This window comes from Callithrix jacchus, chromosome 19, assembly GCF_049354715.1.
Source record: "Callithrix jacchus isolate 240 chromosome 19, calJac240_pri, whole genome shotgun sequence".
Classification (NCBI taxonomy): domain Eukaryota; kingdom Metazoa; phylum Chordata; class Mammalia; order Primates; family Cebidae; genus Callithrix; species Callithrix jacchus.
The window spans coordinates 31,729,605-31,757,180 of NC_133520.1; the positions used below are offsets into that span (position 1 = coordinate 31,729,605).

The following is a 27,576-nucleotide window of genomic DNA, read 5'->3' on the forward strand; positions in this document are numbered from 1 at the left end:
TCCTGGGGTTGAAGCTATTCTCCTGCCTCAGCCTCCTAAGTAGCTGGAATTACAGGTGTGTATCACCACGCCCAGCTAATTTTTATATTATTTGTAGAGATGGGGTTTCACCATATCAGCCAGGCTGGTCTTAAACTCCTGACCTCATGATCCACCTGCCTCAGCCTCCTAAAGTGCTGGAATTACAGGCGTGAGCCACTGCACCTGGCTGGGATCTCTGGTTTCTAAGGGACAGAATGCAGACTCACTTGGGGTATTGGAGATGGGACCAGCAGAACTGGAGGGAAGACCAGTGCACCCACCTGTACCAGCTGGGGCAGGTAGTCCAGCAGCTCAGCATCTGAGAGTGAGCCAATCCACTGCACAGCCATACGACGCACCTCCTGGTCCGGGAACCTGCAAAACAGAGCCCAGTGCCCTGACAACCTTGCTGCAGGCTGAGGCACAGCTGTGAGCCAAGCATCCTCATCCCTGGGCTTCAGAGGGATGGAGAGAGAAAATGCAATGGCCCTAGATTCCGCCAAAGTCACTAGGAGAATCCTTAGCACCTTCCTTGGACAGCAACCCTTGGGAATGAGCCTCCTTTATGGTCAGAGTCTACCTTGAACCACGGGAGAGCAATCGCGTAGCCACTTTTACTCCTTGGATGATTTAAAGAAAATGGGACAAAGTCCCCAAACCTACTCCCAAAATTTCTCCCCTGACTCCCACCGTGCCAGAAATTCCCACAATTGGGGGGCCCTGATGTGAGTAAAAGCATTATTTTGTCTTGGTGACATCCTTTCATGCAAAAGATGCCAAGCAAATAACAGAAAATCACAGAATTTTAACAAAACCATTGCCTCAAAAACCCCTAAAGGCAGGTCACATGAATGAGTACATTTTGTTACTGAGAGTGGCAGGAAAGAAGCGGAAAACCCTGGGCACCGTCTAGAAAAGGCATCCCTGACACATCTGAGACTGGAAGCCTTGGGTCCACAGGGAACCCTTCAAGAGAAACAGGGAAAGAGACAATAGTTCAAATAAAACAAAGTAATAAGAATTTCAGTTGCACAGGTGTATGCATTTGTCAAAATTCAGCCAGTGTATAAGTAAAGTTTGGGTATTTGCTTATGTGTAAATGTTGCCTCAAAAGAAAAAAAAAACAACAGAACGAACACTGAGCTCTAGTTAATAATGTGCATGCCAAAGCAGGGAGTTTAATGGTGTGTGTAATTTACTTAAAATGTCTATGAAGGCTGGGCATGGTAGCTCACACCTGTAATCCCAGCACTTTGGGAGGCCAAGGAGGGAGGACTGCTTGAACCCAGGAGTTTGAAAACAGTCTGGGCAATATAGTGAGACTTCATCTCGACAAAAAATTTAAAAAATTAGTCAGGTGTGGTGGTGTGCATTTGTTGTTCCAGCTACTTGGAGACTGGGGCAGGAGGATTGCTTTTGAGCCCAGGAGGTTAAGGCTGCAGTGAGCCGTATTCATGCCACTGCACTCCAGCCTGAGTGGCAGAGCAAGACCCTGTCTCAAAAAAAAAAAAAAAAAAAAAAAAAAAAAGCATAAAAAACGTGATGGATAGGCTGGGCACGGTGGCTCATGCCTGTAATTGCAACACTTTGGGAGACCAAGGCAGGTGGATCACGAGGTCAAGAGATTGAGACCAGCCTGACCAGCATGATGAAACCCCACCTCTACTAAAAATACAAAAATTGTTGCATGCCTGTAGTCCCAGCTACTCAGGAGTCTGAGGCAGGAGAATCACTTGAACTCAGGAGGCAGAGGTTGCAGTGAGCCGAGATTGTGCCACTGCACTCCAGTCTGGGGACAGAGCAAGACTCTGTCTCAAAAAAGAAAAAAAAAAGGTTGCTAGATGTATGGATACAGGGATGGATAAATGAAATATATACAATCCAGCACACAGAGAAAATGCTAACGATAGAATCTAGGTGATGGGCACATGGGTATTCACTGTACAATTTTCAATTTTGTTGTATGTTTGAAAAATGACCACAATATAACAGTGGGGTAAAAAATGAGAAAGAAAAAGCAAAAAGGAGAAATGGAAAATCCCTGAATATCCACACCCACTTTACCATGTTCCCCAGGGCTGGCTTAGATCCGTGATGGGCAGTACCATGCCCTGGCTTCTACAGGGTCACTTGGTCAGAAAAGGCAGGTGTTACAACTCACGTGGCATGCAGGAGCCCCAGGGCATCTTGGTGGTTCATGTGGGTCCACTGCTTCAGGAGAGCATAGATGTCGGGCAGGCAAGCCCACTCCCAGCTGGGGGCGCTGGCGAGCACCAGGGGGAGTGAGCTCACCTCCGAGTGGCAGTAATATCGCTTCTCCCAAAGGCGCTTCTTGTCGGCATCAGTGAGCCTGATGAGCACGGGGAAAGGAGAAGGTGACGGGGCAGTGAGAGAGAACAGCGTCGGTCAGAAGCTGCAGTGCTTACCCTCCAGGGAGTGCTGCACGCACAGCAATTCAGTGGTTCCCAAGCTTTGCTGCAATGACAGCCACTCGAAGGGCTAGGTGAAACCCCTTGCCATGGCTGGTCACACCTGATAACCAGTTAAGTTCGAATGGCTGGGAAGCCAGGCATCGGTACATTCCAAAGATCACCAGGTGATTCCAATATGAAGCAAAGTTCAGGAAACAGGGCTCAAATCCTACCTTTGATCCCAACTCAGGGACATCTTGGATGCAGGCAGAATGCATGGGCCAAGGGCACCAAATCTGCCACCCCTCCTGCGGAGGCCCTGAGGGCACCGTTCTCAAGCAGAACCACCAGAGGGCAGTGGTCCCCCCACACCAGGGTCTCTGCAGCCGAGAGGCCTCCTGGGACCAGCTGTCAGCTTTCATGGACCCGCAGCTAATTGGGCCTTGCTTGAGATCAGGTGTCTAATGGGAGAAGGGAGCTGAGGGGCTAATGAAGTGCGGTTGGCAGAGTGGGGGAAGGGAGGTCTGCAGTCACTCAGCTACTCCAGCTTCTCGGGGCGGACGAAAGGCACAGAGATGAGCCCTGTATCTCTCATGCCCCACTACACACACACAATACACGCACAGGGCTGCCAGGAGCCAGAGAGGTAAACAGAGAGCAGACAGGGAAACCTGGTCCCTCTAGGTCCTCCAGCTCCAGTCCCACCCCTCCTTCTCCAATCCTGTGAAAGCAGCAGCCCCAAGGATGAGATCAGCCTGGACTCGCTCACCCCTGAGAGCTGCCAGCTCGCTTGGACACCCAATCCTTTTTGGAAAGTGACAGGGCCAGAAAATTTCAAAGGCTGTTGGTGTGGCAGGGGCAGGAGTTGAGGGCAGGAGGTGGGGGCAGGGTGGTGGGGCAGCTGCCCCCATGGACAGCAGGTAGTAGACAGCACATCTGGGGTGTGGGGCATAGCTCTGGTCCTCCTGAGTAGTGGAGTCTGGACCAAGTCCCCAGGGTGGGAGTTGGGTATTCTCAGTTCTTATTTCCTGACCTTGACTTCTCCACTTTTCCTAGTGTCCACTGATGGAGAAAGACCTGGGGGCTGCCACCACTTCCTGCCTAGGTGCCAATGCCCACCCCTTCCCACCTCCAATCCCTAAGCAGGAGGACGGGGACCCAGTGCTGGGAGGTCAGATGAAGTGGGGCTGGGCCTCACCAGTACAGGGACTCCTTCTGCATGATGTCTTTAAGCTTGCGCTGGTCTTCTTCCTGGAGGCTGCCAAACTCATATCGGGGGCTGAACTTGTCTCCAGGGGGGCTGGTGAACTTGATGTCAAAGGCCGAGGTGGGGAAGTCAATCTGGGGGACGGGGTCAGGGACGTGAGGAGAGAGAACAGGCAGCGTGGGTAGACTCTCGGCTTCTTTATCTCACCCCATCATTCTGGCCTGTCCCTCCCTCACTCCCTCAGGTTCTTTGTAAAATAACCCAGTTGGACTTGGTGATCTCTAAAGTCCTTTCCAGCTATAACTCTCAGCAAAAAAATGAGAGGGAAACAAAAAGAGAAAAAGAATGGACATGTGAGGAAGTGGTCTGGTGGTAATGCACCTTGGTGAGGCGACAAGCCTCAACCAGAACTCTCAACAGAAATGTCACCTGGCTGAACCACAGGGAGCATCCAGGCTGAGGCCGGGGAGCCTTCCATAGCGTGCCAGAGGGCACTGCTGCCAGAGGGGAGGCAGGACCACACGCTGGGAGAAGACCCTGGAACACTGGGTCCCTATTCTATGCCACCAGACGTTCATCCTACTAAAGTGACTATTAGAGCTGAGTGAGCCAGTTCTCCAAAGGAGCTCTACTTTCTTTCATTCAAAAAATATCTTTTTTTTTTTTTTTGAGACAGTCTTGCTCTGTCACCCAGGCTGGAGTGGAGGGGTATGATCTTGGCTCACTTTAACCTCTGCCTCCCAGGTTCAAGCAATTCTCATGCCTCAGTTTCCTGAGCAGCTGGGATTACACCACCACGCCCAGCTAATTTTTGTATTTTTAGTAGAGACAGGGTATCACCATGTTGACCAGGCTGGTCTCAAACTCCTGACCTCAAGTGATCCCCCCAACCTCGGCCTCCCAAAGTGCTGAGATGACAGGTGGGAGCCACTGCACCCAGCCTCATTGAACAAATATGTATTGAATCTGAACATGTGCCAAGTATTTTCTAGGCTCTGGGCATTGAGTAGTAAATAAGACAGACAAAAATTAGCCAGGTGTGGTGGTATGCACCTGTAGTCCCATCTACTTGGGAGGCTGAGGTGGGGAATGATCTGTGCCTGGGAGGCAGAGTTTACAGGGAGCCAAGACTGTGCAGTTGCATTCCAGCTTGGGTGACAGAGACCCTGTCTCAAAAAAAAAAAACAAAAAACAAACAAACAAACAAAACAAACACCTGCCTCAGGGAGCTTTCATTCTATACCACTATATTTCATTCTATGTCAACATTCATACTCCATACCAAAGTATCCCGTAACCACCAGAAAGGGAAGCTGGGAACTGGGAACTGGAAACTAGATTCTGGGCATGAACAGCTCCTCTCTTCCCCCTGGAGAAGATGTTCACCCTGTGAAAGCACTGCGTCACTGGCTGGGGGAAAGGTGTCCCCTCAGGCCCCAAGAGGGCACAGGTCAGGTTTGATCAGACTCAGAAGTATGAGGATTCAGTACAAGGGACTCAGAAGCTGAGCCCTGAATGCAGAGGGTCTCAGACCCTATCTTCAGACTCCGTGAAATAAATGTAACCCCGGAGATGGGAGGTGGACACCCCAGAGCTCACCTCCCGCTCCACGTCTAACCACATTCACTCGGTTGCTTCAGTCACGTCATCCTCCCATGCTGGAAGTTCTAGCATTCTCGCTCCCTGGCTGTCCCAGCTCAGATCTCAGGGTAAAAATGTAGAGTTGACTGGAATGGTCTTGCTGGCGAATGGAGGGAAGAGCCAGCCTCACCTGCAGGATGACACTGTCCGGCTGGTGGAAGTTCGGGGCACTCCAGCGGGCACTCGGACTTTCCTGTGTTGCTGGCCACAGACCCAGAAGCTTCCGGCCACAGGTCAGGACCCTCAGAAGGAAGGAGGGTGGGAAGAGCCACTAAAATGGCTAAGCAGAGAGGTTTTTCTCCTGCTCCCCCAATCCAAAAATCTGCCTTTCTGTCTGAAGCTACCATCCAACTCCCCTCTCTCATTCTCCCAGTAGACCATAGTCGCCTCCTTCTCCCAAGTCCTGTAAAAGCTCACACCCCTCAAGAGGCCTTGTGAGCTAACCACAGCCTGGTCTGGATGACTTGGTGGTAGGGATACCTCTGTGAGGTGGGGAGGCTGGGCTACATGACCTCTAGCGTTCTTCTAACGACAGGAGCAGATGATACATTACCAAAGCATTGCTTTCCTGTGTCCCCTCAACAGTCCTGTGCCACTGGAACTGCTCAGTGGTTCTCGGTTACATCAATAGTCCTGGTCACCAGTTCTGTGCTTGGGGACCCTCTGTACTTCACCAGTGAGCCCCACATGGCCAACCCTCCCAAGGGCACTGTCACTGGCCCCTTTCTCTGTCCCCCTCCTCCCCTTCCAAGGCCAAGAAAGCTGTATCCTGGGGCTCACATACTGCCTGAAGTTGAAGAGTGGGGTAGTGACCCAGCCCAAGGCTTCAGGCACCCTCCGCTGTTTGTTGGCCTCTGAGGAGCTCCCTGGTGGGGGGATGGGCAGAGCATAGAGAGTGGCACAGAGCAGAGTCTCCCGAGGCAGCCGGTTCACCTGCACTGGGAAGCAGATCCTGCAGAAAACAGGAAGTCAAATTAGGAGGGGCCACTCCTGTGGTTTCAAGCAACAGGTGGTCCAGGAAGTCAAGCTGAGGCTGAGGTTACAGCCTCCCTCTCAGGGTTTAGACATACTCCGTGGGGAAGCCCTCCTCCTGCAGAACTAGGAGAGGCCCCAAACTAGGCGAAACCCCCACTGGATGTTCCCAGAAGCACAATGTGGCGTCCTCGGAGCTTTGTAGCCGAGTGAGGCAGACATCCCCTGATTGTGAGGCTACTACTACCCATGGTGCCTGGACAGAACCCGCTTAGCCAGAGCCACCTCGGACTTCAGGTGATGACACGTCCCACACTGTCAGCCTTGCTCCTTTCCTCATTTTAGAATTTCTGCAGAAGGTCCCCAAAGCTACTCCTTTTGTCCTCCTTTTTTCCCTCTGACAGTCCCCATCCCTCCCCCACTTCTCACCGAGAGCTACCAGGAAGAAGCACCATGTTCTCTGTCCTTGGTTCACCCTCCCCCACAGCCCTCTCACCTGTCCCCACACAAGTCCCTTCACCTAGCCCCAGGGACACACGATGGGTTTTTCCTCACCCCTACCCCCAAGAGAGATTCAAAGCCAAAGGGACTTCAAAGATTCAAAGAGAAGGGGCTTCTCCAAGTCGCACAGTAGTGAGAAAGCCAATGACAGGGCCAAGAGAACTGAGACACATTAGCCCCACCACTCCTCAAGCCCAGAAGTTCCCTCCAGGTCCCTCTGTCTGAATCACACCCAGCCACTCCCTCCAAGCTCAGGATAAGGAACTGCTGGGTGGGGTGAAGTACCCAGGGGAGGGGAGCTGTGGAAAGGCAGGGAGGACCCACATTACCTTTCAGGGAAACTGTCCCTGGGCCAAAGTCCATACTGTCACACCCTCCTGGCCAGCCCAGGGCCCAGCAACTTCTACGCCAGAGGGCACAGAGGCAGGGTGGCCACCCCCAAGGTTAGCAGTTTCATGATAAAGCAACCTGTCTCCACCGCTGCCCTCACTCCTCCAGGGGAATCTCCACCTAAGTGAGGCACTCCCTCCAGCCTACCACAAACTGGCAGAGCCCTGCTCTGTCCCAGCTGCCTCTGCCCTGGGGGGCCCACAGCTATAATTAGGGCCCCTCCAGCAGCCAGCAAACATGCCAGGCCAGGGCTTGGCTGGAGGTGTCAAAGCAGGGCTGCTGGGCCTATTTTGAGAGTTAGCTGATCCCTGTACCACTACAGTGAGGCAGAGAATCAGCTGACCCCATAGCAAAGGGGAGAGGCTTAGCCCTTTCTTTTCATCCAAGGAAGAAGCTTCCAGCTTCATGTCTTAAGGAAAAGGAAGCGAGACACAGCCAAGGCCCCCTTCCCTTCAGTCCTTGGGCATATCTGGTATTCCAAAACCTCTCCCACAGACCTTCACCCAGGGCTGGTCAGGATAACCATTATGTTAGTTGCAGCCCTTACCTTCCTCCCCGAGAAACCCCCTCTTCTTCCTGCAGCCCATTTGACATCACATCACATCACACAGGCTGCCTAATGTGCTGGTTGGTGCCAGTCCTGGTTCCACCACTCACAATCCTGGGCAACTTAACTCCCATCTCTGTGCCTCAGTTTCTTATCAGGGAAAAGGGGAGCATAGCTTCACTTGGATGTGTGTGCACACTGTGTACTTTTTGCTATGTGACGTTGTGGTCACTGCACTGGCACTGGGTTATACAGATGGCATTTTCATGCACATGTATCCCCAGGTATCAGCCACTCTGTCAATCACCTGAAACAGAGAAACCGAAACAAGAGGGGTCCCCAGCCCAGAAGCCTGTGCCAAGTACTTTATTTACAGTGTCCTAACTGTTCCTCAAACAATCCTGTAGGGTAGGCCCTATTATCACAGCCATTCTAGGTTGAATGACCTGCCCAAGGCTGCACCTACAGTAGGAAGGAGAGAACGACTGGCCCAAAGCCTGTCCTGGGAACACCGGCACGCCTTCTCCCAAATGTCTTAGTCTTGACCATGAAGAGCTAAGAAGTCTCATTCCAGACATCTGGATGGGCAGTGCAAGACAATGCCCTTTGCAAGGCTCTAGGCAGGGGACTGGCCTTTAAAATTCAAGGTAGCGACTGGGCACAATGGCTCACACCTGCAATCCCAGCACTTTGGGAGGCTGAGGCAGGCGGATCATGAGGTCAGGAGATCAAGACCATCCTGGCTAACATGGTGAAACCCCGTCTCTACTAAAAATATGAAAAAATTAGCCAGGCATGGTGGCACGCACCTGCAGTTCCAGCTACTCGGGAGGCTGAGGTAGGAAAATTGCTTGAACTCAGGATGCAGAGGTTGCAGTTAGCCGAGATTACACCACTGCACTCCAGCCTGGGTGACAGAGTAAGACTCTATCTCCAAAAAATAAATAAATTAAATAAATAATTTTTTTTTTTTAGTAGCGGTAAGACCTCTTTGTGTTGCCTAGCTGGTCTCAAATTCCTGTGCTCAAGCAATCCTCCCACCTTGGCCTCCCAAAGTGCAGCAACTATAGGTGTGAGCCACCATGTCTGGTCATATACACCTTTATTGCTCTACGAATTACCTAAGTGTGAAAGCCATTTTCCCAGATGTCCATCTGTAAAATGACCCATCCCTTCTAGCATTTCCAGATTCTTTATCAACTTATTTTGCATCCTCGGCCTCTCCAGGACCCTTCTCGTCCTCTTTAATCTGTGCTTCAGGCACAGTATGATGGCTCATGCCTTTAATCCAAGCACTTTGAGAGGCCGAGGCAGGCAGATCATGAGGTCAGGAGTTCAAGACCAGTCTGACCCATATGGTGAAACCTCATCTCTACTAAAAATACAAAAATTAACCAGGCATGGTGGTGCGTGCCTGTAGTCCCAGCTGACTCGGGAGGCTGAGGCAGGAGAATGGTTTGAACTCCGGAGGCGGAAGTTGCAGTGAGCCAAGATTGGGCCACTGCACTCCAGCCTGGGTGACAGAACAAGACTCTGTCTCAAAAATAAATAAATAAAATAAATAGAAAAATAGAAAAAATAAAAAATCTGTGCTCCATATACGTAAGTTGCAGTGCTGCTCTGCAAGTGAGGACTCTAATATAGTCAATGTGGGGAAGTGAAGCTGGGGGCAGCACACAGGGGATTTTCTGACTGTCTGGAAGGAAGGTAGAGCACAGCACAGATGAGGCACAGGGCAGGAAAACCCCCGCAGTGCCCCCATTCAAGCAAGGCACCCTCTCCTCCGTTTCCTTCCTGCTCTGCTTGGCTAATGCCTACCTTCCTGACACCAAATTACTGTGAACACGTGGTGATTAATACTACCTTGTGCTTTTGGTTTCATATTTATATTTATAACCTGCCTATCTCATCTCGATGCCAAAAGTGCCTCTGAGTTAAACAAATGTCCCCATTTTTCAGTTTGAGAAAATGAGGCACAGAAAGAATAGAAAGTAGTATTCGAGACAGAGCTAGAATTAGACCCTCACTCCTGTGAATCCAAGCTCAATATTCTTTCTCAAGGCAACCCTTCCTTCTCTGTCGATAAAGGAAAAAAGCAGTCTCCTCTCCTTGGTCTACAGAAACTATGGGAAGAAGGAGAGGATGAGAAGCACTCCAACTAGTTATACTCTTTAAGGGAGACAAGATCAAAAAATAAAGTATTATTAAAACTAACAACTAACATTTATATGGTTTTTTATGGTTTACAAAGAGCCTTTATGGGTCCTTCTCATTGGATCCTCATGAGAACTTGAGAGGTGGTAATTATACTTGGCCCCATTTAGGAGTCAGGGAAGTGGAGACTCAAGAGTTCAAATGACTTGTCCAGTTGGGGTTAATGAGGAAGCCTGGGTTTATCGTTAGTCCAGGACTAGTTATCTGGCCCCAGGGATACTTTGGAGGCTTAACAGGTCTGCAGTGGCCTGGGCACTGGAGCCTGGGGGAAGGGCTTACTGCTGGTCCCAGATGATGAGGTGGAAGAGGTACTTGGAGAAGTGGGCTCTTCGGGTCTGCAGAGGGCTGCACAGCTCCTTGCCACCATGGCTGAGGGAGCAGGAGAGGTAGAAATCTTCATAGCTACAAAAGAAAGGGAGCAGGTCAGGACACCTAGCTCCCAAAACCAATCACCCAAACCTGTGCGTCCCCCTAAGGCCAAAATCCATATTCCCCGGCAAAACTCAGTCTCTGAGGGCTGTAACACCGGCTTTCTGGGTAGGACAGTCAAACTGGGTGTAAGTAAATGCGCTCAGGCCAAAGCAATGCAATCGGGATTCCTCTGCCTGGTTTTAGGCTCCATGCTGAGCCTTGTGGTTTTTCTTTCTTTAGTGGGAACCGGCCACCCAGCCTCCTTATAGAAGCTCCAGCCCATCGAGCGTCTGTGTGTGTGCGCGCACGTGCATGCGCAAGTGAGAAGGGTGGGGGAGGAAGACGACATATGCCGACGTGAATGCCAACACACGGGGGTCCCTGTGGCTCATGACAGGTGCCTGACAGAAGAGGTCAGAGAAGGCCCCGGTTTCCCAGGCTGCCTCCTTTGTTCTCTGCCAATCGCCCAGAGGAATACATTAAGTGAGGAACAAAGAGAGCAGGAGAAGGGGGCTGGGAGAAGGGGACGGCAGGGGCGGGGTAGGGCCCAGTGCCTATTCCCTCAGGCCTTGGATGCTGGGGACCCAACAGAGGCGCTGAGGATTACCAAAAGAACATCCTCCTCCACCCACCCCTGCAGGCCTAGGGAACCCCAGACAAAGGGTCATTCCCACCTCCCCGCCCACTCCGACTGGCCGGGGAGCTTGCACTCTATCTGGGAATTGGCCATCTGTTGCCATGTCTCCTTCCACTGGCCTTGGATCTGGAGGGGGCAGGGATGCAGAGGCAGCCAGCACCAACAGGCAATAACAAGATCTGCTTCACCTCCTAAGGGACTCCTCTCTCCTCTGGGCTGTCCCCAGCCCAGGTCCTCCTCACGCACTTGGCTCAGCCCCGCAGCCCCATTGCACCACAATGTTACACAATGCCACACACATCCTAAGACTTAGGACAGTGGAATTATGTGCAGATGGGAAGAAGCCCTGATGGAGGTCAAACTCAGCTTGCTCCCTCGAGGCTACTCAGCCCCGGGCTCACCTGGTAGCCCAGGTGATGGGGATACGATGGGTGGCATAGACAGTGAAGGCCAGGGCCCCAGAGAAATGGTAGGCCTCCTGGACCAGGTCATGCTTGCAGCTCCCAGGCACTGCCGTCTGGAAGTCTGCGTTAAATGTGTTGCAGTACAGCTCCACCAGGTCCAAGATGGCAGCGGTCAGGGCTTCCACGACCTTCTCTGGGAAGGGAAGGGGTCAGAAGAGAAAGACATAAGGCCTTCACAAGCCCGATCTGTGGCCATGGCACTGGCTGGAATGGGATGGCCTAAGACCTATGCACCCCCCAAGTGGTCCCCAAATGCTAGTCAGTCTCTAATAGCTGTGACAAAGTTCCCTGTCTGTGGTGAAATGTGAAAAAAGCAGAGGCACGTCGTGAGCTTTTCATATACTGACAGTTACACAATGTTAAATATAATCCTTATTTTTATGTATTGCCACTTACTTAGTATTAAAATGTCCTTTCTTTTAGGAAATGGTGTTAATAATTATTAGCAGTTGCTTCAATAAAGCAAAGGCCAAAAAATGTGGCCAATTAAAAGGCTGGCGCTTCTCTGTTGGTCCCCCAAAGTATTTGGGGGACATTTTACTGGTCTATGACATCCAAAAGACTGGGAATCACCATAACAATCCCAGGAATGCAAAAACAAAAAACAAACCAAAACAAAGGAATCCCAGGGATATAGGTCTGTCTTAAGGCAAAGTTCAGCTGCAAGGGCACGACAGGGGAATCCTAGAAAAATCCTAGTGAAAAATTCTTTCTCATCCTCTCCCAAGCCCCATTCTAAATTGGAAACGTAGCAAGTGTGAGCCATTGGGAGAATAATCACAATCTACGCAAGTGGGAGGCTTCCCATCTGGATGGCAGGGCTAGCGCTGCCCCGCCACCCCACTCCCACACTTCCACCCCTTCATCACCATCTCCCAGGGACACCAGGAGGAATGACTAGGAAAAATAATGAGAAAACACTTTGTCGAAAGAAATGTGCTCTCCAGCTGTGTCCACACCTCATATAGGAATGAACACACACACACACACACACACACACACACGCATGCACGCGCACCAGGCGAACTCCGACACATAAATCAAGGGGGCCAGGCAGATAAAGGAATCTAGGCAGAGACTGGAGTTTTCGGCAGCCCGACTGGATAAAGATGAAGTGCAGTTCCCTTACCTCGGTTTTCCCTCACAGCCAAGACACTGGGATCCTGTTGGGGAAAAAGAAGAGGGAGGGGAGCTTCAGGGCCACAGCCTTTTTATCACAGCTGAAAGAAGGGCTTTTCACAGCTGCACTCATCTGGACCAGACTGGACTGAAATGTGAGGAGCTGAGAATCCCCAGAGAGGATAGAGTAATGGTTGGTTCCAGGTCTGTGTGATGGACAGAGTGAGCTGATGGAGGATAGAAATCGCATCCACCCTTCTGAGACATCCCAACCCTCAGGCCACTCGGCTGCAGAGCACACAGCCCCTGCTGGAGTTCCGGAGCCCCTGGCTCTAATGAGATTTTCCTCCTGGTTTGTTTTTGCACCCTGATGGATATGCAGACTGTCAGGCAATGCCTTGGTGACTGTGAATAAAGCCTTTACTGGCCTGGGCTCTTGGCAATCAGTCCCAGGTAGCTCTCCCTCAACCTCAGGAAGAGGGGACACACTTGGCATCCATTTTTGAAGAGCTCTTGTGGTTGAATTGCTTAAACATAAAAGGTGGAGGTGGAGAGAAGTCCCTTTTTAGTGAGTGAACACCTACACACCCTAGCAACAGGCAGCTCGGTTACCTGGCAGTATTCCTCTCCTCCTTCCCCATGTAGCGCCCTGGGCCCCTTTACCTTCTGAATTTTAGGCTGCATGCGGGAGGGGCAGGGGGGCAGCTGGTTGAGAGCATTGGTGATCTCAGGGGTTTCCACAGCTGCCAGGGCGTTGCAGATGGCCTTGACGGACTGGACCACCCTGTCAGCCTTCAGCGGGAAGTCCCCCTGTGGGAGGTGGCACAGTGAGGCTGGCAGGCTCTGCTCTGATGCTCTTGGTCTCCAACCCCTCCCTAACCCAGTCTTTAAAGGAAAGCGTTGGGAAGAGTAGAGATTCATGATCCTCAGGGGTAAATGTGTAATACATTTCATTTTCAAATATCCAGCATCAGCAAACAATCTCTCCCACTGAATTCAATGGGCCATGCCCACATGCCCCAATTCTTTCAGCTGTTCCCCTTGAAGCTCCTCCTATTTCTAACCTCTCTCTATCGTTAGTCTACTTACACTGTTCACATACATACAGGATCTCTCCCAGAGACCTGTGGAATTTCCAGACAGATATGTCACTTCTGCACACATGCCACAGCCATACCCTCCCCTCTGCACTTTGGCTCCTGCAGTTTCCTCATTTGGAATTCCCTTGCTTATCCAGCTCTGATTACCTATGTACATTTAAATCACAGAGGAGCTAAAATTCTACCTCCTACATAAAGCTGTCCCTGGCCAATCCGCTTCCTCTAGCACCCTCCAGGAGCTCTTAATTAATTAATTTATTACCATCCTGTTCTGTCTACTAATAGCTGTATGTTACTATTCAATTTTTCTAACAAGAGCACAAGCTCCCCAAAGGCTATGACAATTCTTACACTTCTCTACCCTCCCCCTACCCCACCCCATGGCCACTAGCGTAGGGCCAGACCAGCACAGCACAGGTGTTCAGAGAGCTTCCCCTGCATCAGTGGAAATGTTCGAGCAGAGGTTGCTAGAGAAGGGATTCTGGCAGTGACTAGACATAATAATGAACCCCTCAAAAGGGAAGAGTCTATCACTACTATAAACTGAATCAATGAGACAGGGATTGGTTTTTGTTTTTCGAGATAGGGTCTCATTCTGTCACCCAGGCTAGAGTACAGTGGTGTGATCATAGCTCACTACAGCCCCAAACTCCTGGGCTCAAGCAATCCTCCCACTTCAGCCTCCAGAGTAGCTGGAGCTACAGGTGTGTGCCACCATGACTGGCTCTAATTTTTGTATTTTTTGTAGAGATGGTGTCTTGTTATGTTGCCCAGGCTGGTCCTAAACTTTTGGGTTCGAGCAATCTTCCCACCTCAGTCTCCCGAAGGGTTAGGATTATAGGCGTGGGCCATTGCACTTGGCAAGGGATTGTTTTTGAAGACAACTGTCAGATTTTCTTCAGCTTTGTGACGTTTAAGACAAATGTGGATTCTCATGGTTTTGAGGCTTGAGGCTCCACGTGAGTCCAAGTGGAGAGAGCTGTGGCCCCTCCCTACATTTGAAACCTTCTACTTCCTGATGGTTTCCCACCTGTGATACCAGCACAACAGAACCTCTCAGACCAAAGGTTTCTGACACTGCTCATAGAATGCATGCTCCAATGAACATCAAGTGCAGCAGCTAGGGGGTGACAGCTCCAGGTCCCTTAGCTCTGGAGACATCCTACTCCAGAGAATGGGACCAGGACATAGTTCCTGACCTACTTCTATGGAGGAGCAGAATCCCTGGCGATGCACTCGTCACTGCCCATGAGCAAGGGGGATAAAAAGAAGTGCTCTGCTCCACCCAGATCCCTCCTAGTGCTGGGTGATCCCAAGAGGACTGGGGAAGGGGAGGAGGAGCTTTTGGCAGCTGGGCCAGCCCCTGGATTCGTACTCACGTCAGCCAGCAGGAAGGCATCCACCTCATTGTGGTAAGTGTCGAACAGAAGACTCAGAGCCTGCCTGGGAGTTGGGGGCAGGGGAAGACAATAGGAGAGGTCATGAAAGACCCAGTGCCCTGGGAAACCTAGTTTCTCCCTCCCTCTCCTCAGCTCACACTCTGATTTAAAAGAGGTCGCATTCTTTCCATATGTCTTGTGAAGACTGAAGGAGGGAGAGTCTTTCTACTCTGCCACTTCTCACCTGGAGAGAAGGATGGCAAAGTTCCAGAGGGAAGAGATGAAACATGCCTGGAGTGGGGATCTTCCCTGACAAGACATGTGGGCCCCAACCCCTGACACCTGCAAGAATCCCTTAGCCCTAGCAGAAACACAAGCAGGCACATCTGATGGGGTCCCTACACAGTCCTGTTTGGAGCCCATGCTCACCTGCTGATGGTCTGCTTGACGGGCCTCTCTTGGAGATGGACGAGGTAGTTCAAGGTGGAGGGGCTCTGGTCATCATTCACCTGTGCAAGAAGTGCCCTATTCAGAGAGGGCACTCAACCCATCCATCACACCTACCCCACTCCCACCTGATGTGTTCCATACTGTATTCCACCTCCCCAGCCCGGTGCAACCCTCCACCACCCTCACACCAACCGTCCGGGCCAGGTCACTGCGCACGACCTTCTGCTCCATCAGCTGTAGCCGAATGTCAATGTCAAACTTGCGGCAGTGTTGGATGTACTCATGGCTGCCCAAGGCATGCTTGCTGGTAGAGAGACAACACCATTAGCATCCTGGGGGCTCACTGGGAAGGGAAATGCATACCTTAGCCATGGGGAGAGAGATGCAGAAAGGTTTAGGTAAGAAGGTAGTTCCTGTGTTGCACCCCCTACTTTGGCTCCTAGGAAATGTCATGGTAGAGCTTAGGAAAAGAAACAGAGGTCTGTCTAAACAAAAGCCGCCTGATACACTTAACCCTTGGTCAGTACAAATATTGACTCGCCTAGGTATTTATTACCTGTGTGGTAATCGCTGGTTCACTCCAGGGCTGGGAACCATTGCAGGGAGTGGGGAAACAGAGGGACACCACAGGGAGCAGTTGCTGAAGCCCTATTCTCTGGGCCTCCATACAGGGGACAACCAGGAAGAGACATGGAGTCCACCTGTGCTCAGACTCCAATGTGGGAACTCAGAGAGTTCAACTAGGGTGCTGAGGCCAAACACAACCAACCCACCGAGCCTCCAGGTTAGTGTCCCCATTCAAGTTCTTTTTCTTTTTCTTTTTTTGACACAGAGTCTCACCCAGGCTGGAGTGCAATGGTGCGATCTCAGCTCACTGCAACCTCCACCTCCTGGGTTCAAGCAATTCTCCTGTCTCAACCCCTCAAGTAGCTGGGATTACAGGCACCTGCCACTATGCCCAGCTAATTTTTGTATTTCTAGTAGAGACAGGGTTTCACCATCTTGGCCAGGCTGGTCTTGAACTCCTAACCTCGTGATCCACCTGCCGTGGCCTCCCAAAGTGCTAGGATTACAGGCTTGAGCCACCGCGCCCGGCCTCAAGTTCTTTTTCTACCTTCCCTCTGTGGCCCCTGCTGCTTGTGAATAACCTTAAAAATTTCTGACTCCTTGAAAAGTCCCAAATGCATGCCAGTCCCACCTACTCCAGCACCCATAGGTGAGACTCCGCATTTCAGAGAGGAGGGCCGAGGAGTCCCTCTGATCCAACTTCTTCCTCTTTCCCAAATCACACCTTTATCAGCAAGGAAACCCAAGAAGAGGAGCAGAGGGAGAACTACCTCCAGGCTGGCACTGCAGGCCTGGACCTCAAGAGCTGGGTAACAGAAGCCGGAAAAGGACTTCCTTCCTCAGCAGAGCTGGGAATCTAGGCCAGAAATGGAGAGGAGAGGACAGGAGCATAAGGGGAGAGGTATGTGCAGAAGCTGGGGGAGGTGCAGGGCCCCAGGGCCGTCTAGATCTGGTAAAGGCTTGAGGGAGGGGTTCTCCACATTCTGAGAAGACCAAGCCTCTGATCTCCGCCCTTTCAGATCTAAGACTGAAGTGCAGCCAAAACCTGGAGGTGGTGAGGCTGGGCCTGGTGGGTGAGCCTGGGAGGAAGGAAGAGTGTGCTGGGGCTGGGGTAGGTGGCAGGAAACCCAGCCCTCCCATGGGACTGCCTCCAGGTTCTTATCTGAGAGCAGCCTGCATCCTGAACCCACTCACCCCTTCAGTATCAGCCCCTCCTAATTTTCGGGGGTAGAAAATCTGAGAGCTTCCTTGGGAACTAGCAGATTTCTGGAACCCCCCCGAGGGTCCTTTCTACCCTCACCCCAGCCTGGGTTGTCATGTGCTGGGGGCCTGGGGGCTGGGCCAGGAACCAGCACTGTGCTTTTCTGTTGGGCAGGAGTGGGGTTCCCAGACCAGGACTCATGGACACAGGTCCCCTGGGGGCCTGGCTTGATCTTCTCTGTGGAAGGCCTTCCTCTCCACACATTCAAGTCAGAGCACAAGGGGTGTGACCTGAGGACCACTGACCCTGTCCCACCTCACTGAGAACATTTTACCTGAGTCTTGGCAGGAAGGTAGAACCTGACAGTTCCCACTACCTCTGGACCCAGGGGCTCCAGCATTTGGGGTGCTGCAAGGGAAATGGCAGTATCTGGCCAGCCCAGAGCCCCATGACTTTTTTCTGTGGGCTGCTCCTTCCCTGCTGGTATTTACTGATTGCCCACTGGGTCATTCTCACATTTCACCCTCCCTGCAACTTACAGAGGGCCCTGAGCATCAGACGTCACAACTAGGAAGTGGCAAATCAGAATTCACACCTGTGTAATGGTGTCAGCAGGAGCTTCAACTTACCCACTATATCCCCTTGATCCCTTCTAACAGTGGCAGGCCACCTGGTGCTCTCTCTGCCAGGTGACCCTGCCTCTAGGACCCTTCCTGTTCCTCTAGGGGAAAGTGCATACATAATGGAGTTTAGAGGTGGAGCACATTTGAATGGCACCCTGGAGTTGTACCATACAGGGCCCTGCTTCTTTCTTTTCCCTTAGCTTCCAGATGAGGAAGCAGAGGCCAGAAAGGACCCAACAATATCCCTAAATTTGAAGAAATAAGCCCAGATAGCTGGGCACAGCAGCTCACACCCATAATCCCAGCACTTTGGGAGGCTGAGGTGGGCAGATCACCTGAGGTCAGGAGTTTAAGACCAGTCTGACCAACATGGTGAAACTCCTTCTCTATCAACAATACAAAAATTAGCCAGGCATGGTGTCCCTCATGCCTGTAATCCCAGCTACTCAGGAGGCTGAGGCATGAGAATCACTTGAGCCTGGAGATGGAGGCTGCAGTTAGAGATGGTGCCACTGCCCTCCAGCCTGGGTGACAAAGAGAGACTCTGTCTCAAAAAAAGAAAGAAGCCCAGGAATGAAACTTCCATCCTGACTGCCAAATCCTATGCTCTAACCATAGATCAACCATCCTTGCCTCTAGACCTGGATATAAGAGAGAGAAAAGGCAAGTAGTGGCACTTATAGGACACTCCGAAGAAGTGAGAGACAGATCTCTCCTTTCTCGATTCTGAAGACCTGCTTCCTCCAAGTGGACAGAGGTCGGGGGGCAGGAGCTGCCCTGAAGCCTAAGGGAGAAAAGCAGAGCTTATCTGTCTGCTGCCACACTGCTATACCATCTGAGAGGTAGTAACCTTGCCTCCCTTCCACCCCAGCCCTCCAGAACCCAGGGTAGTGGAAAGGGGGTTGCCTCAGCTGGTCCACATCAGACTTTCCAGAGAGGCTGCTTTCCACAGAGGGCACTGGATGAAAAGGAGCTGGAGGCGTGCTTTTGGGAGGAGGAAAACTAGCTGCACAGGCCAGCAGGGGAAAAGGCAGGAGAATGGGGAGAGACTTTCTCCCCTGAGCTCCACAAGAGCACTTCTGCCATAAAAACACCACACATAATCTTGAGCAGGAGATATAGCGCTACCATATAGTCTCCCCAAGCCCACCCCTCCCCATAAATACACACATCTCTCCATAGGCAGATATGACCTAGTCTTTGCCTAATCCCAGCTCCAAACTCTTTCCACAGCAGATTTGCCTCAGGCTGTCAGCCAACCCTGCTGGAAGACAGAGCTCCTGGGGAAAGTGTGACGTGGCCAAGTGTGCCCAGAAAGCGGGAGTCTTGACTGTGGGACTGGGGCGGAGCTGCCAGGCCGGTCCCAGCACCAATCCCAAGAAGCCCCCTCACAATCCTATTACCCAGAAGGCAGGGGCTACCTCCACCAATCCACTCACCTCTGTAGGAACTCCTCCAGCCCACAGGGCTTCAACACAAAGTCACCCACGTCCACATTCCTCAGGTCATCATGGGTGTAGCACAGGGTCTGGTAGATAAGCAGGTCTACAGTGGAGGAACCTGTGAAGGGTAAGGCAGGGGGAGCAAAGATGACGGGTGTTGGGGCTGTTGGGGCTCAGTTTCCCTACCCTGATCCCCCTGCCCAGCTAAGTGTTCTCCAGCACCATCACCAATCAGATAAAGCATGCAAATAGTTCAGGGTTGGGGAAAGTGACTGCACTAGAAATCTGGCCCTAAAGCCAGCCCCGCAAAGGAGCATCCTCACTGCCCTTCATCTGGGTCACAAGATGAGACAGGAATAGGATCCAAAACACAGTCATCCCCGCCCCACTTCAAGAGATGCTCACACCCTCTCCCTTATCACTAACTTACAGTTGCAGGTAAAAGTGAGTGCCTCTTGAAGGCTGTCACACAACACCGTCACCTTCAGGTTGACCTCATCCCCCAGGTGCTCTGGGCTAGGGGTGACAGCACTCCAGACATAGCCAGTAAGGGAGTAGTCTTGGATGTCAGAGCCAGATCGAAGGCTGCACAGGAAGAAAAAAAACCCTCACTGGGCCTTTAGAAGAGAGTAGTCAAGAAGAGGTCTGCTGGAGCCCTCATGCCTGGACTCAAGAGCCCCTCTGTCCCCACTCAGCCCAGTCCTCCACATTTGCAGGCCAGGATGGGGACAGTGGGATCACAACTCTGAGAAACCCCCTTCCCTACACTTCTTTTATAATTGCAAAATGTTTCCCACCATTGAACAGTGCAAATAGTTCTAAAATGACAAAGCTTTCCATGCTAAGTTTAATGGAAAATTCTTTTATGAATCCATTTCCTTTCTCTTTTAGTTCCAGATAACACTCTTTTTTTTTTTTTTTTTTTTAATTGAGACGGAGTTTCGCTCTTGTTACCCAGGCTGGAGTGCAATGGCGCAATCTCGGCTCACTGCAACCTCCACCTCCTGGGTTCAGGCAATTTTCCTGCCTCAGCCTCCTGAGTAGCCGGGATTACAGGCACACGCCACCATGCCCAGCTAATTTTTTGTATTTTTAGTAGAGACAGGGTTTCACCATGTTGACCAGGATGGTCTTGATCTCTTGACCTTGTGATCCACCGCCTCGGCCTCCCAAAGTGCTGGGCTTACAGGCTTGAGCCACCGCGCCCGGCCTTTTCCGGATAACACTTTTATTGCCAACTGGGGTGCATTTGCTCCTAAGGGCAACTGAGGGTCAGACCCTAGAGTGGTCAGGATACCTTGACCATTCAATGGAGGTTTCATAAATTTTGTTAAAAAATGTGAAAAGTTGCTGGGCATCGTGGCTCATGCCTGTAATCCCAGCACTTTGGGAGGCTGAGGTAGGCAGATCACGAGATCAGGAGTTCGAGACCAGTCTGACCAACATAGTGAAACCCCATCTCTACTAAAAATACCCAAAATTAGCTAGGCATGGTGCTGGGCACCTGTAATCCCAGCTACTCAGGAGGCTGAGGCAGGAGAATCGCTTGAACCCGGGAGACAGAGGTTGCAGCGAGCCGAGATCATGCCACTGCACTCCAGCCCAGGCAACAGAGCGAGACTCCAACTCAAAAAAAAAGTGAAACTTCTAAGATATCAAAAACCCTACAGACACTTGTTGTAGGAAGCATTTCGTAGGTGTGAATTGAGATTTATTTAATTATGGTGCTTCTTCCCTCCTAAAGAAAGCTCTGAAATGAATGGCCCTCCTCCCCATCCCCCATAGCCCTCCCACATCCCCTGCCCCATTCTCTATCTCTTACATATCCAGCATGTGGCAAAATGCAGCAACCTCTTCATCTCTCTCTTCTGAGACCTCAAACAATTCATGGCCATTGGCAACCGTGTGGGACCGGGAGCCCACCTTTAAGAGAAGAGCAGCCAACTCAGTGCCTTTCCCCCCCATGGTGTCCCCTCCCTATGAGATACTCCCAGACCTAAACTTAAATTCTAGATGACAAGAATTGTTAGTCACTTAACATTCAATGAAAGGGGCACAAGAACAAATGGGACATCCAGGAATATATGTATCTGCTGTCCTAGGAGACCAGGAAGGAGCCAGGTTGAGGGAAGAGGTGAAGCTCTCTGGCTGAGTACTGAAGCCTGGGTGGGATGGATGAGAATGTGGCCAAAGCCACTTCAGGACAGTCTGATAAGTATGAGGCAACTGGTAAGGCCGTTCAGTACTGTCGGGCCGCTCCTGCAGCAAGGGCTTTCGAAGAATCCTCTCAGAGGCGTGACGGGGAGCAGAGCAGGAGCCATTTTTCCTAACCTCTCCACTGAGGCTAGAGCAGGTGGGCTGCTCAAATGGTGCCCAGGGAAGATTGGCCCCGGTCAAAGGCCTCCACATCCACAAGCCCCAGGGACCCAAAGCAGAGAGAGACCAAGAGCCCTTAGATAGAAGAGATGATTCAGACACATGTGCCTTCTGGGTAAATGCTATTTGAGGAAGAAAGCATCAAAGCGGTGGTCTGGGCAGGGGAAGACCTGGTAGAAGCTTGGCTCCTGGCTTCCGAGTCAGCCGGCTCTGGATGGCTGGAATGTCAGGGAGCCTGCCTTGGCCCCATTTCCTCTCTCAAACTATATGTATGGTGGTGAGATTCTCAGACAAGGTCTCAAACTGTCTCCCATCCCAGAGCTGTTTTCAGTCACCCAGGAGGGTTCCTAACGAAGCCCCCAGCAAGGCCCGTAGCCCAGCTTTAGGGAAAAGGAAGTGAGGGGGAGGGAGAGCCAGTGCATGACATGTTTCTGCCTGACAGGCCTGCTCAGGGCAGCCTAGGAGGCCACGCCAGGAAATGAGGCTTCAGCTCAGATAGAGACTCAGCCACCATGGTTCCAACAGCTGTTTCCGGGGGGAGTCTGGCTCCAGCCTGTGCACATCACAACACCCCACACCTCTCATCCAACCCACCGGTTACCCTCAAGTCCTCCCTGCCTCTTGGGGCAGATGGCAGCAACTGAGTTCCTCATTTGAATATCCAGACTGTTTCCTCTGGTTGACCCTCTCTTGTCAGCCCTGTTCCCCTGGGTGTAATGGGTGGCAGGGGCGGGGGTGCATAGAGGGAGGGCAGCATTGGGGACAGTTGGCATGTGAGGCCCCAGCTCGGCCAAGTTCGTGCCTGTGTCCTAGTCAAAACAATAGTACCACTGTCAGCAATTAACCCACGAGAGGGAGAGAGAGAGGAATAAAAAAAGAAAGAGAGAGAGAAACAGTAGGGGGAGGGAAGAGAAGGCAAGAGAGGGAGAGAACAGAGCAGCCACTGAAGGGCACTGTCATGCCCTTTCTGTACCACTCACTGGCACCATAAGAAAACAAAAGCCACTTACGTTTGCCCGGCTGGCAGGCCCTGATGGCATCGCCCGATGCTGGCTGGGGGAGTCTGCCGGGCAGAGGCTGGCAGCGGGGGTATCAGACTGGCATTGAGAGCCAGCCATTTCCAGAGCTGGCTCCACCGGCCTGGGATAAGGAGGTTCCTTCCGGCTGGAAGCCCGGCGGAAGCGGGGCGGTGGTACAGGCCGAGGGCCCAAGGGGTCCCCCATCCCGGCAGGCTGAGCCCCTGCACCAAGCTGACTTGGGGAGGACCAAGGCCGCATTTCCCCACTCAGACCTGGCAAGAGCTTTTTGCTTTGTGCCCACTTCTTCAAGGAGATTCTGGGCTGAGCTCTGTCTCAGAACTCTGATGACACGCAGGGGATGGGGGAGGGTGAGGAACTGAGGGAGGCAGGAGAGCAAGCGACAGAGGTGACCACCTACCAGGGTGCCCTGACTCAGTGAGCAGGCCCAGCTGGGTGTGAGGAACTCAGAGCTGGGAACAGGAATCTCCCAGTCCCTATAAATAGCGGAAACAGCCCCACCTCTCAGAGCAGGGCCTTTAAAAATCCCTGAGCTCTAGGGATGTGCCTTATTCCAGGACCTGATTCAGCTTTTGGGGTTACTCTCTTAGCAGAAACAGAGGAAGTCCCTGTTTCTAAAGGACTGTGTAGCTCTTCAGAGTTGGGAAGGATCCCAAAGGCTAGATACAAGGTGACAAGGTGGGAAAACCCCAGTGCCCTTAAACAATGGCTAAGGAGGAAACCGGATGGAATGAAGTGGAGTGTTAAGCTGTCACAGAAGGCATCGGCCAGCCAGGTGCAGTGGTTCGTGCCTGTAATCCCAGCACTTTGGGAGGCCAAGGCAGGCAGATCACCTAAGTTCAGGAGTTCGAGACCGGCCTGGCCATTGTGGCAAAACCCCGTCTCTACTAAAAATACAAAAATTAGCCAGGCATGGTGGTGCGCACCTGTGATAGCAGCTACTCAGGAGGCTGAGGCAGGGGAATTGCTTGAACCCAGGAGGCAGAGGCTGTTGTTAGCCAAGATCACTCCACTGCACTCCAGCCTGGGCAACAGAGAGAGACTCTGTCTCAAAAAAGGAAAAAAAAAAGAAGGCATCAGCCATGGGGGTATCTCTTGACTCCTTGGACCCAGGATGAAATACAAAGCCTTCTGGTCCCACCTGGGAGATGCTGCTGAAGTTCCCCTAAACCATAAAAAAGTCAGAACTACCCTGGAACCTGCCTGGGGGCTTTGACCTAGATAGTTCTGCTATTTTACACTATATTCTGCAAAAAAATAAAATTATTTGTCATACTGCATACTTTTTCTAAATATTTTCATTGTGAGAAGAGAATGGGTAGAGATGAATAATGCAAGGGTCGCACGACAGTGTGAATGTAGATAATGCCACTGAACGCACGCTTACAGATGGTGACCGTGCCGAATTTTATGCAATGTTATTTCATCACAATAAATAGCAGAGCGGGGAGAGAGAGAGAGAAAGGGGGAGAGAAAGGGCTTAGGAATGAGAGAGGCCAGGGCTGAATGCTGGCTCTGCTATTGCTTGCTGTGTGTCTTTGGACTATCAGGAAGGGTTGTTGTGGAGATCTGGACCAAGGTCTGGTATTCAGTGGGCACTAAACAAGTAGTTACTATTGTGAATGATCTTCATCGCCACGCAGCATTTTTGGCAGAGCAGAGCCTCAGAGCAAGCGGAAGCAACTTGCTCTGGTCCAGAATGCCATTCAGCCAGCATCGGTAATGAATCCCCTAACTCCCAATTCAGTTCTTACATCAGGAAGTGGCCACACGCTAGGAACCAGGGTTTCCAAATGCCTGCCCCCAGAAAGGCCGTTTTGGCCAAGATATGTGAAAACTGGCCATGAAAAGAAGACCTTTCTCTACTGGTATCCACCCCTAATCAAGCCTCCCTTGGACCTTCCCCACCAGCGCCAGGGTCCCAGTGGCAGAAAAAGAGGGTAGGAGAAGCCTAAAAGGGTAAGGACTTGGCAGAGTAGGATGTGGAACAGCAGAGAGACTAGTCCCTGTTTCTAAAGGACATGGAGAAAGAAGACAGGAGAAACACATGAAGGTCCTCACCGGAGCTGCAGAAATCCGGCGGTTCTTGCCAGGTGTCCCATTCTTTCGGTTGGCATAGCGGGAGGCATAGGTGCGGGGGGGCACCTGAGGGGGCATAGTCTTGCTCCGGGCCACAGGTTTTCCAGAGGTGTCTTTGCTGAAGTCCAGGGTCCCTCGGCCCTCCTTCCAGCCCCTGGTGGCATCCCGCAACATCTCCGCATCATAGGTTGACTTCAAGTTGAGCCTTGTAATTGCATCGTTGATGCCATCATAGTCCACAGACCCCAGCAGGTGGCCCTGACCCCCACCTCCTGGCACCTCTTCCTCTTCCAGGATCTGATTCCGTAGCAGTTTTCCTGGCAATTGTTCGACCGAAGAGAAAGTGTTGATGTCATTGGGCTGGGAGATCTTAGAGGATGACGGGGACCCCTTTCTGGGAGGCAGGGGAGGGGTATCCCAGATAGAGGTTCGGGGAGGCAGAGGAGGTGGGGATAGTTTCTTGCAAGAGCCCTCTATGTCTCCTGGTCCTGGGGACAAAGAGACTCCCCCATCTGAACCATCAAAAATGTAGAGATAGTCTCCAGACAGGGAGCCTTTGGGCCAGGGATCTGGGCCAGGCTGGGGCCCTTGGGAGGTAGAGTGGTTGGGCAGCCCTTCCTGTGGGGAGAGTGAGTTGTAGTTGAGGGTAGGATCAGAGCCAGAGAGACCGCGTAACAGCTTGAGGTCAGTCCGCCTTCCTGCTGACTTGCTATAGAAGTCTACCCCAGGCTCATCCCAGCTGATGAGAGAGGGGTCTGCGTTCTGCTTGGCTCTGCTCTCCTTCTTGTCATGCCGGAGCCGGGACAGGGCATCATACTCCATCTGCAGGGCTTCGGCCATCGCCAGCTCTTTGCGGCTGATGCCCACAGACTCCAGGGACTTCCAGTGTTCCCCATTGCCCTGAGTCGAAGACATGGTGAGGGTGGGGAACACAGGAGACAAAGAAGCCTCTACTTCCTGCCAACCTCAGTTCTGGAGGGTTGTGACATGGTGTCTGGGCACCTGCAGGTGAGGGGTAAAAATATCTGTCAGTCATAAAGAGAGATTTACTATTAATCCACTTTAGGTGACATAATCTGGGCCAATGCCTGCTTCTTTGGTGTCTACAACAAACCGAAAATACAGAAAGATGGAGGAAAAAAGGAATACCAAGACAACGTTCCCTATTTATTATATCCAGCTACCCATTCATTCATCTCTACATGTCTCATCTCTGTGCCCGAATCCCTATACTCACCTCTGTCATTTGTGCCCCAAGAAGAGAGAGAGAGGCACCTTTTTTTGTTTGTTTGTTTGAGACTGAGTCTTGCTCTGTCGCCCAGGCTGGAGTGCAATGGCGCGATCTCAGCTCACTGCAACCTCAACCTCTCAGGTTCAAGTCATTCTCCTGCCTCACCCTCCCAAGTAGCTGGGAATACAGGCACCCACCACCATACCCGGCTACTTTTTGTATTTTTAGTAGAGACGGGGTTTTGCCATGTTAGCCAGATTTGTTTCAAACTCTTGACCGCAAGTGATCCACTGCCTCGGCCTCCCAAAGTGCTGGGATTACAGGCATGAGCCACCATGCCTGTAAAAGATGCCGGACAAGAGTATGAGTATGTATGATTCCATTTATATAAAATTCTGGAAAATGCAAGCTCATCTATAATGACAGAAAGCAGATCAGTGGTATCTTGGGGACGGAGTGGAAAGAAGAATGGGTTACAAAGGGACACAAGGGAAGCTTTGGAGGTGATATGTTCATTATCTTGATTGTGGTCATGCCTTCATTGGTATACTCACATGGCAAAACTTACCAAACGCTTTCAATATGTATATTTTATTACATGTCAATTACACCTCGATAAAACTATAAATGGAAAGTACCACAGAGCCCTGTTAAACGGACCTTGTAATTACTCAGCACTAGGGTCCTCCCAAAATACACCAATATATACAACAAAAGAAAGCTTGCCAACAGGTGAGACTCGGCTACCTGATGTCTTACAGGTGTGCCAAAATATTGCTTCCCCTCGGCCCTCAGGAAGTCACATAGGATCTCCGAGCTAGTGCCTCCACTTTCTTCAGTGCTGGTACTCTTTTCTCTAGAAGCCACGACATGAGCCAAGTTGAGAAGCACTCAGTAAATGCTTGTAATGATAAGGTCAGTCTGGCCCAGTGGTTCTCAACCCCAGCTGCAACATTAGCACAACACTGGGGGAATTTTAAAAAGTACTGAAGCTCAAGTACTCTCAAGAGAGTGTGATTTAATTGTTCTGTGGTAGGGTAATGGCATTTTTTTAAAAACTCCCCAGGAGATTCTAACGTGTAGCCCTAGCTGAGAACTCTGGATCTATGAATGCGTGTTTGTGATGAGGTTGGGGGAGACCAACATGAAGTAGTCACTTCCGACTCTTAGCACCAGCAGCCCAAGACGGTCACAATTCCCTAAAATTATCAAAAATTGTTCATTCTTTTGTACTGTGTCACCCAACAGAACAAACATGAAACATTACACCTCATGATTAGAATGTTGAAAACATCAATAGGAAAAAGGTTCAGATAGGTTCTTTTTTTTTTTATATGGAGTTTTGCTCTTGTTACCCAGGCTGGAGTGCAATGTTCCTCCAGGGATCATTGCAAGTGATCCTCCTGGGATCAGGCAATTCTCCTGCCTCAGCCTCCTGAGTAGCTGGGATTACAGGCACGCGCCACCATGCCCAGCTAATTTTTTGTATTTTTAGTAGAGACAGGGTTTCACCATGTTGACCAGGATGGTTTTGATCTCTTGATCTCTTGACCTCG

At 51.3% G+C, this 27,576-nt stretch overlaps 1 protein-coding gene across 7 annotated transcripts in view; it reads right to left on the minus strand.

The window, feature by feature from the left end:
• Positions 1 to 27,576, minus strand: part of PIK3C2B (phosphatidylinositol-4-phosphate 3-kinase catalytic subunit type 2 beta) — a 79,125-nt gene that overhangs the window by 23,617 nt on the left and 27,932 nt on the right. For 5 of the 7 annotated variants that reach the window (XM_035281112.3, XM_054248218.2, XM_054248217.2 and 2 more), the window contains 16 exons: positions 24,772 to 25,791; positions 21,120 to 21,220; positions 19,728 to 19,882; positions 19,295 to 19,415; positions 15,657 to 15,768; positions 15,444 to 15,523; positions 15,015 to 15,078; positions 13,199 to 13,345; positions 12,546 to 12,579; positions 11,354 to 11,549; positions 10,184 to 10,306; positions 6,065 to 6,232; positions 5,411 to 5,522; positions 3,631 to 3,773; positions 2,183 to 2,371; positions 303 to 396 (listed from right to left, as the gene is read on the minus strand). In XM_035281112.3, coding sequence (XP_035137003.3) covers positions 303 to 396; positions 2,183 to 2,371; positions 3,631 to 3,773; positions 5,411 to 5,522; positions 6,065 to 6,232; positions 10,184 to 10,306; positions 11,354 to 11,549; positions 12,546 to 12,579; positions 13,199 to 13,345; positions 15,015 to 15,078; positions 15,444 to 15,523; positions 15,657 to 15,768; positions 19,295 to 19,415; positions 19,728 to 19,882; positions 21,120 to 21,220; positions 24,772 to 25,704 — 2,772 coding nt within the window. In that variant the 5' untranslated portion in view covers positions 25,705 to 25,791. Of the gene's footprint in view, positions 1 to 302; positions 397 to 2,182; positions 2,372 to 3,630; positions 3,774 to 5,410; positions 5,523 to 6,064; positions 6,233 to 10,183; positions 10,307 to 11,353; positions 11,550 to 12,545; positions 12,580 to 13,198; positions 13,346 to 15,014; positions 15,079 to 15,443; positions 15,524 to 15,656; positions 15,769 to 19,294; positions 19,416 to 19,727; positions 19,883 to 21,119; positions 21,221 to 22,683; positions 23,159 to 24,771; positions 25,792 to 27,576 lie in introns of those variants that run through there. The other 2 variants (XM_078356962.1, XM_017966588.4) reach the window with 1 other exon arrangement.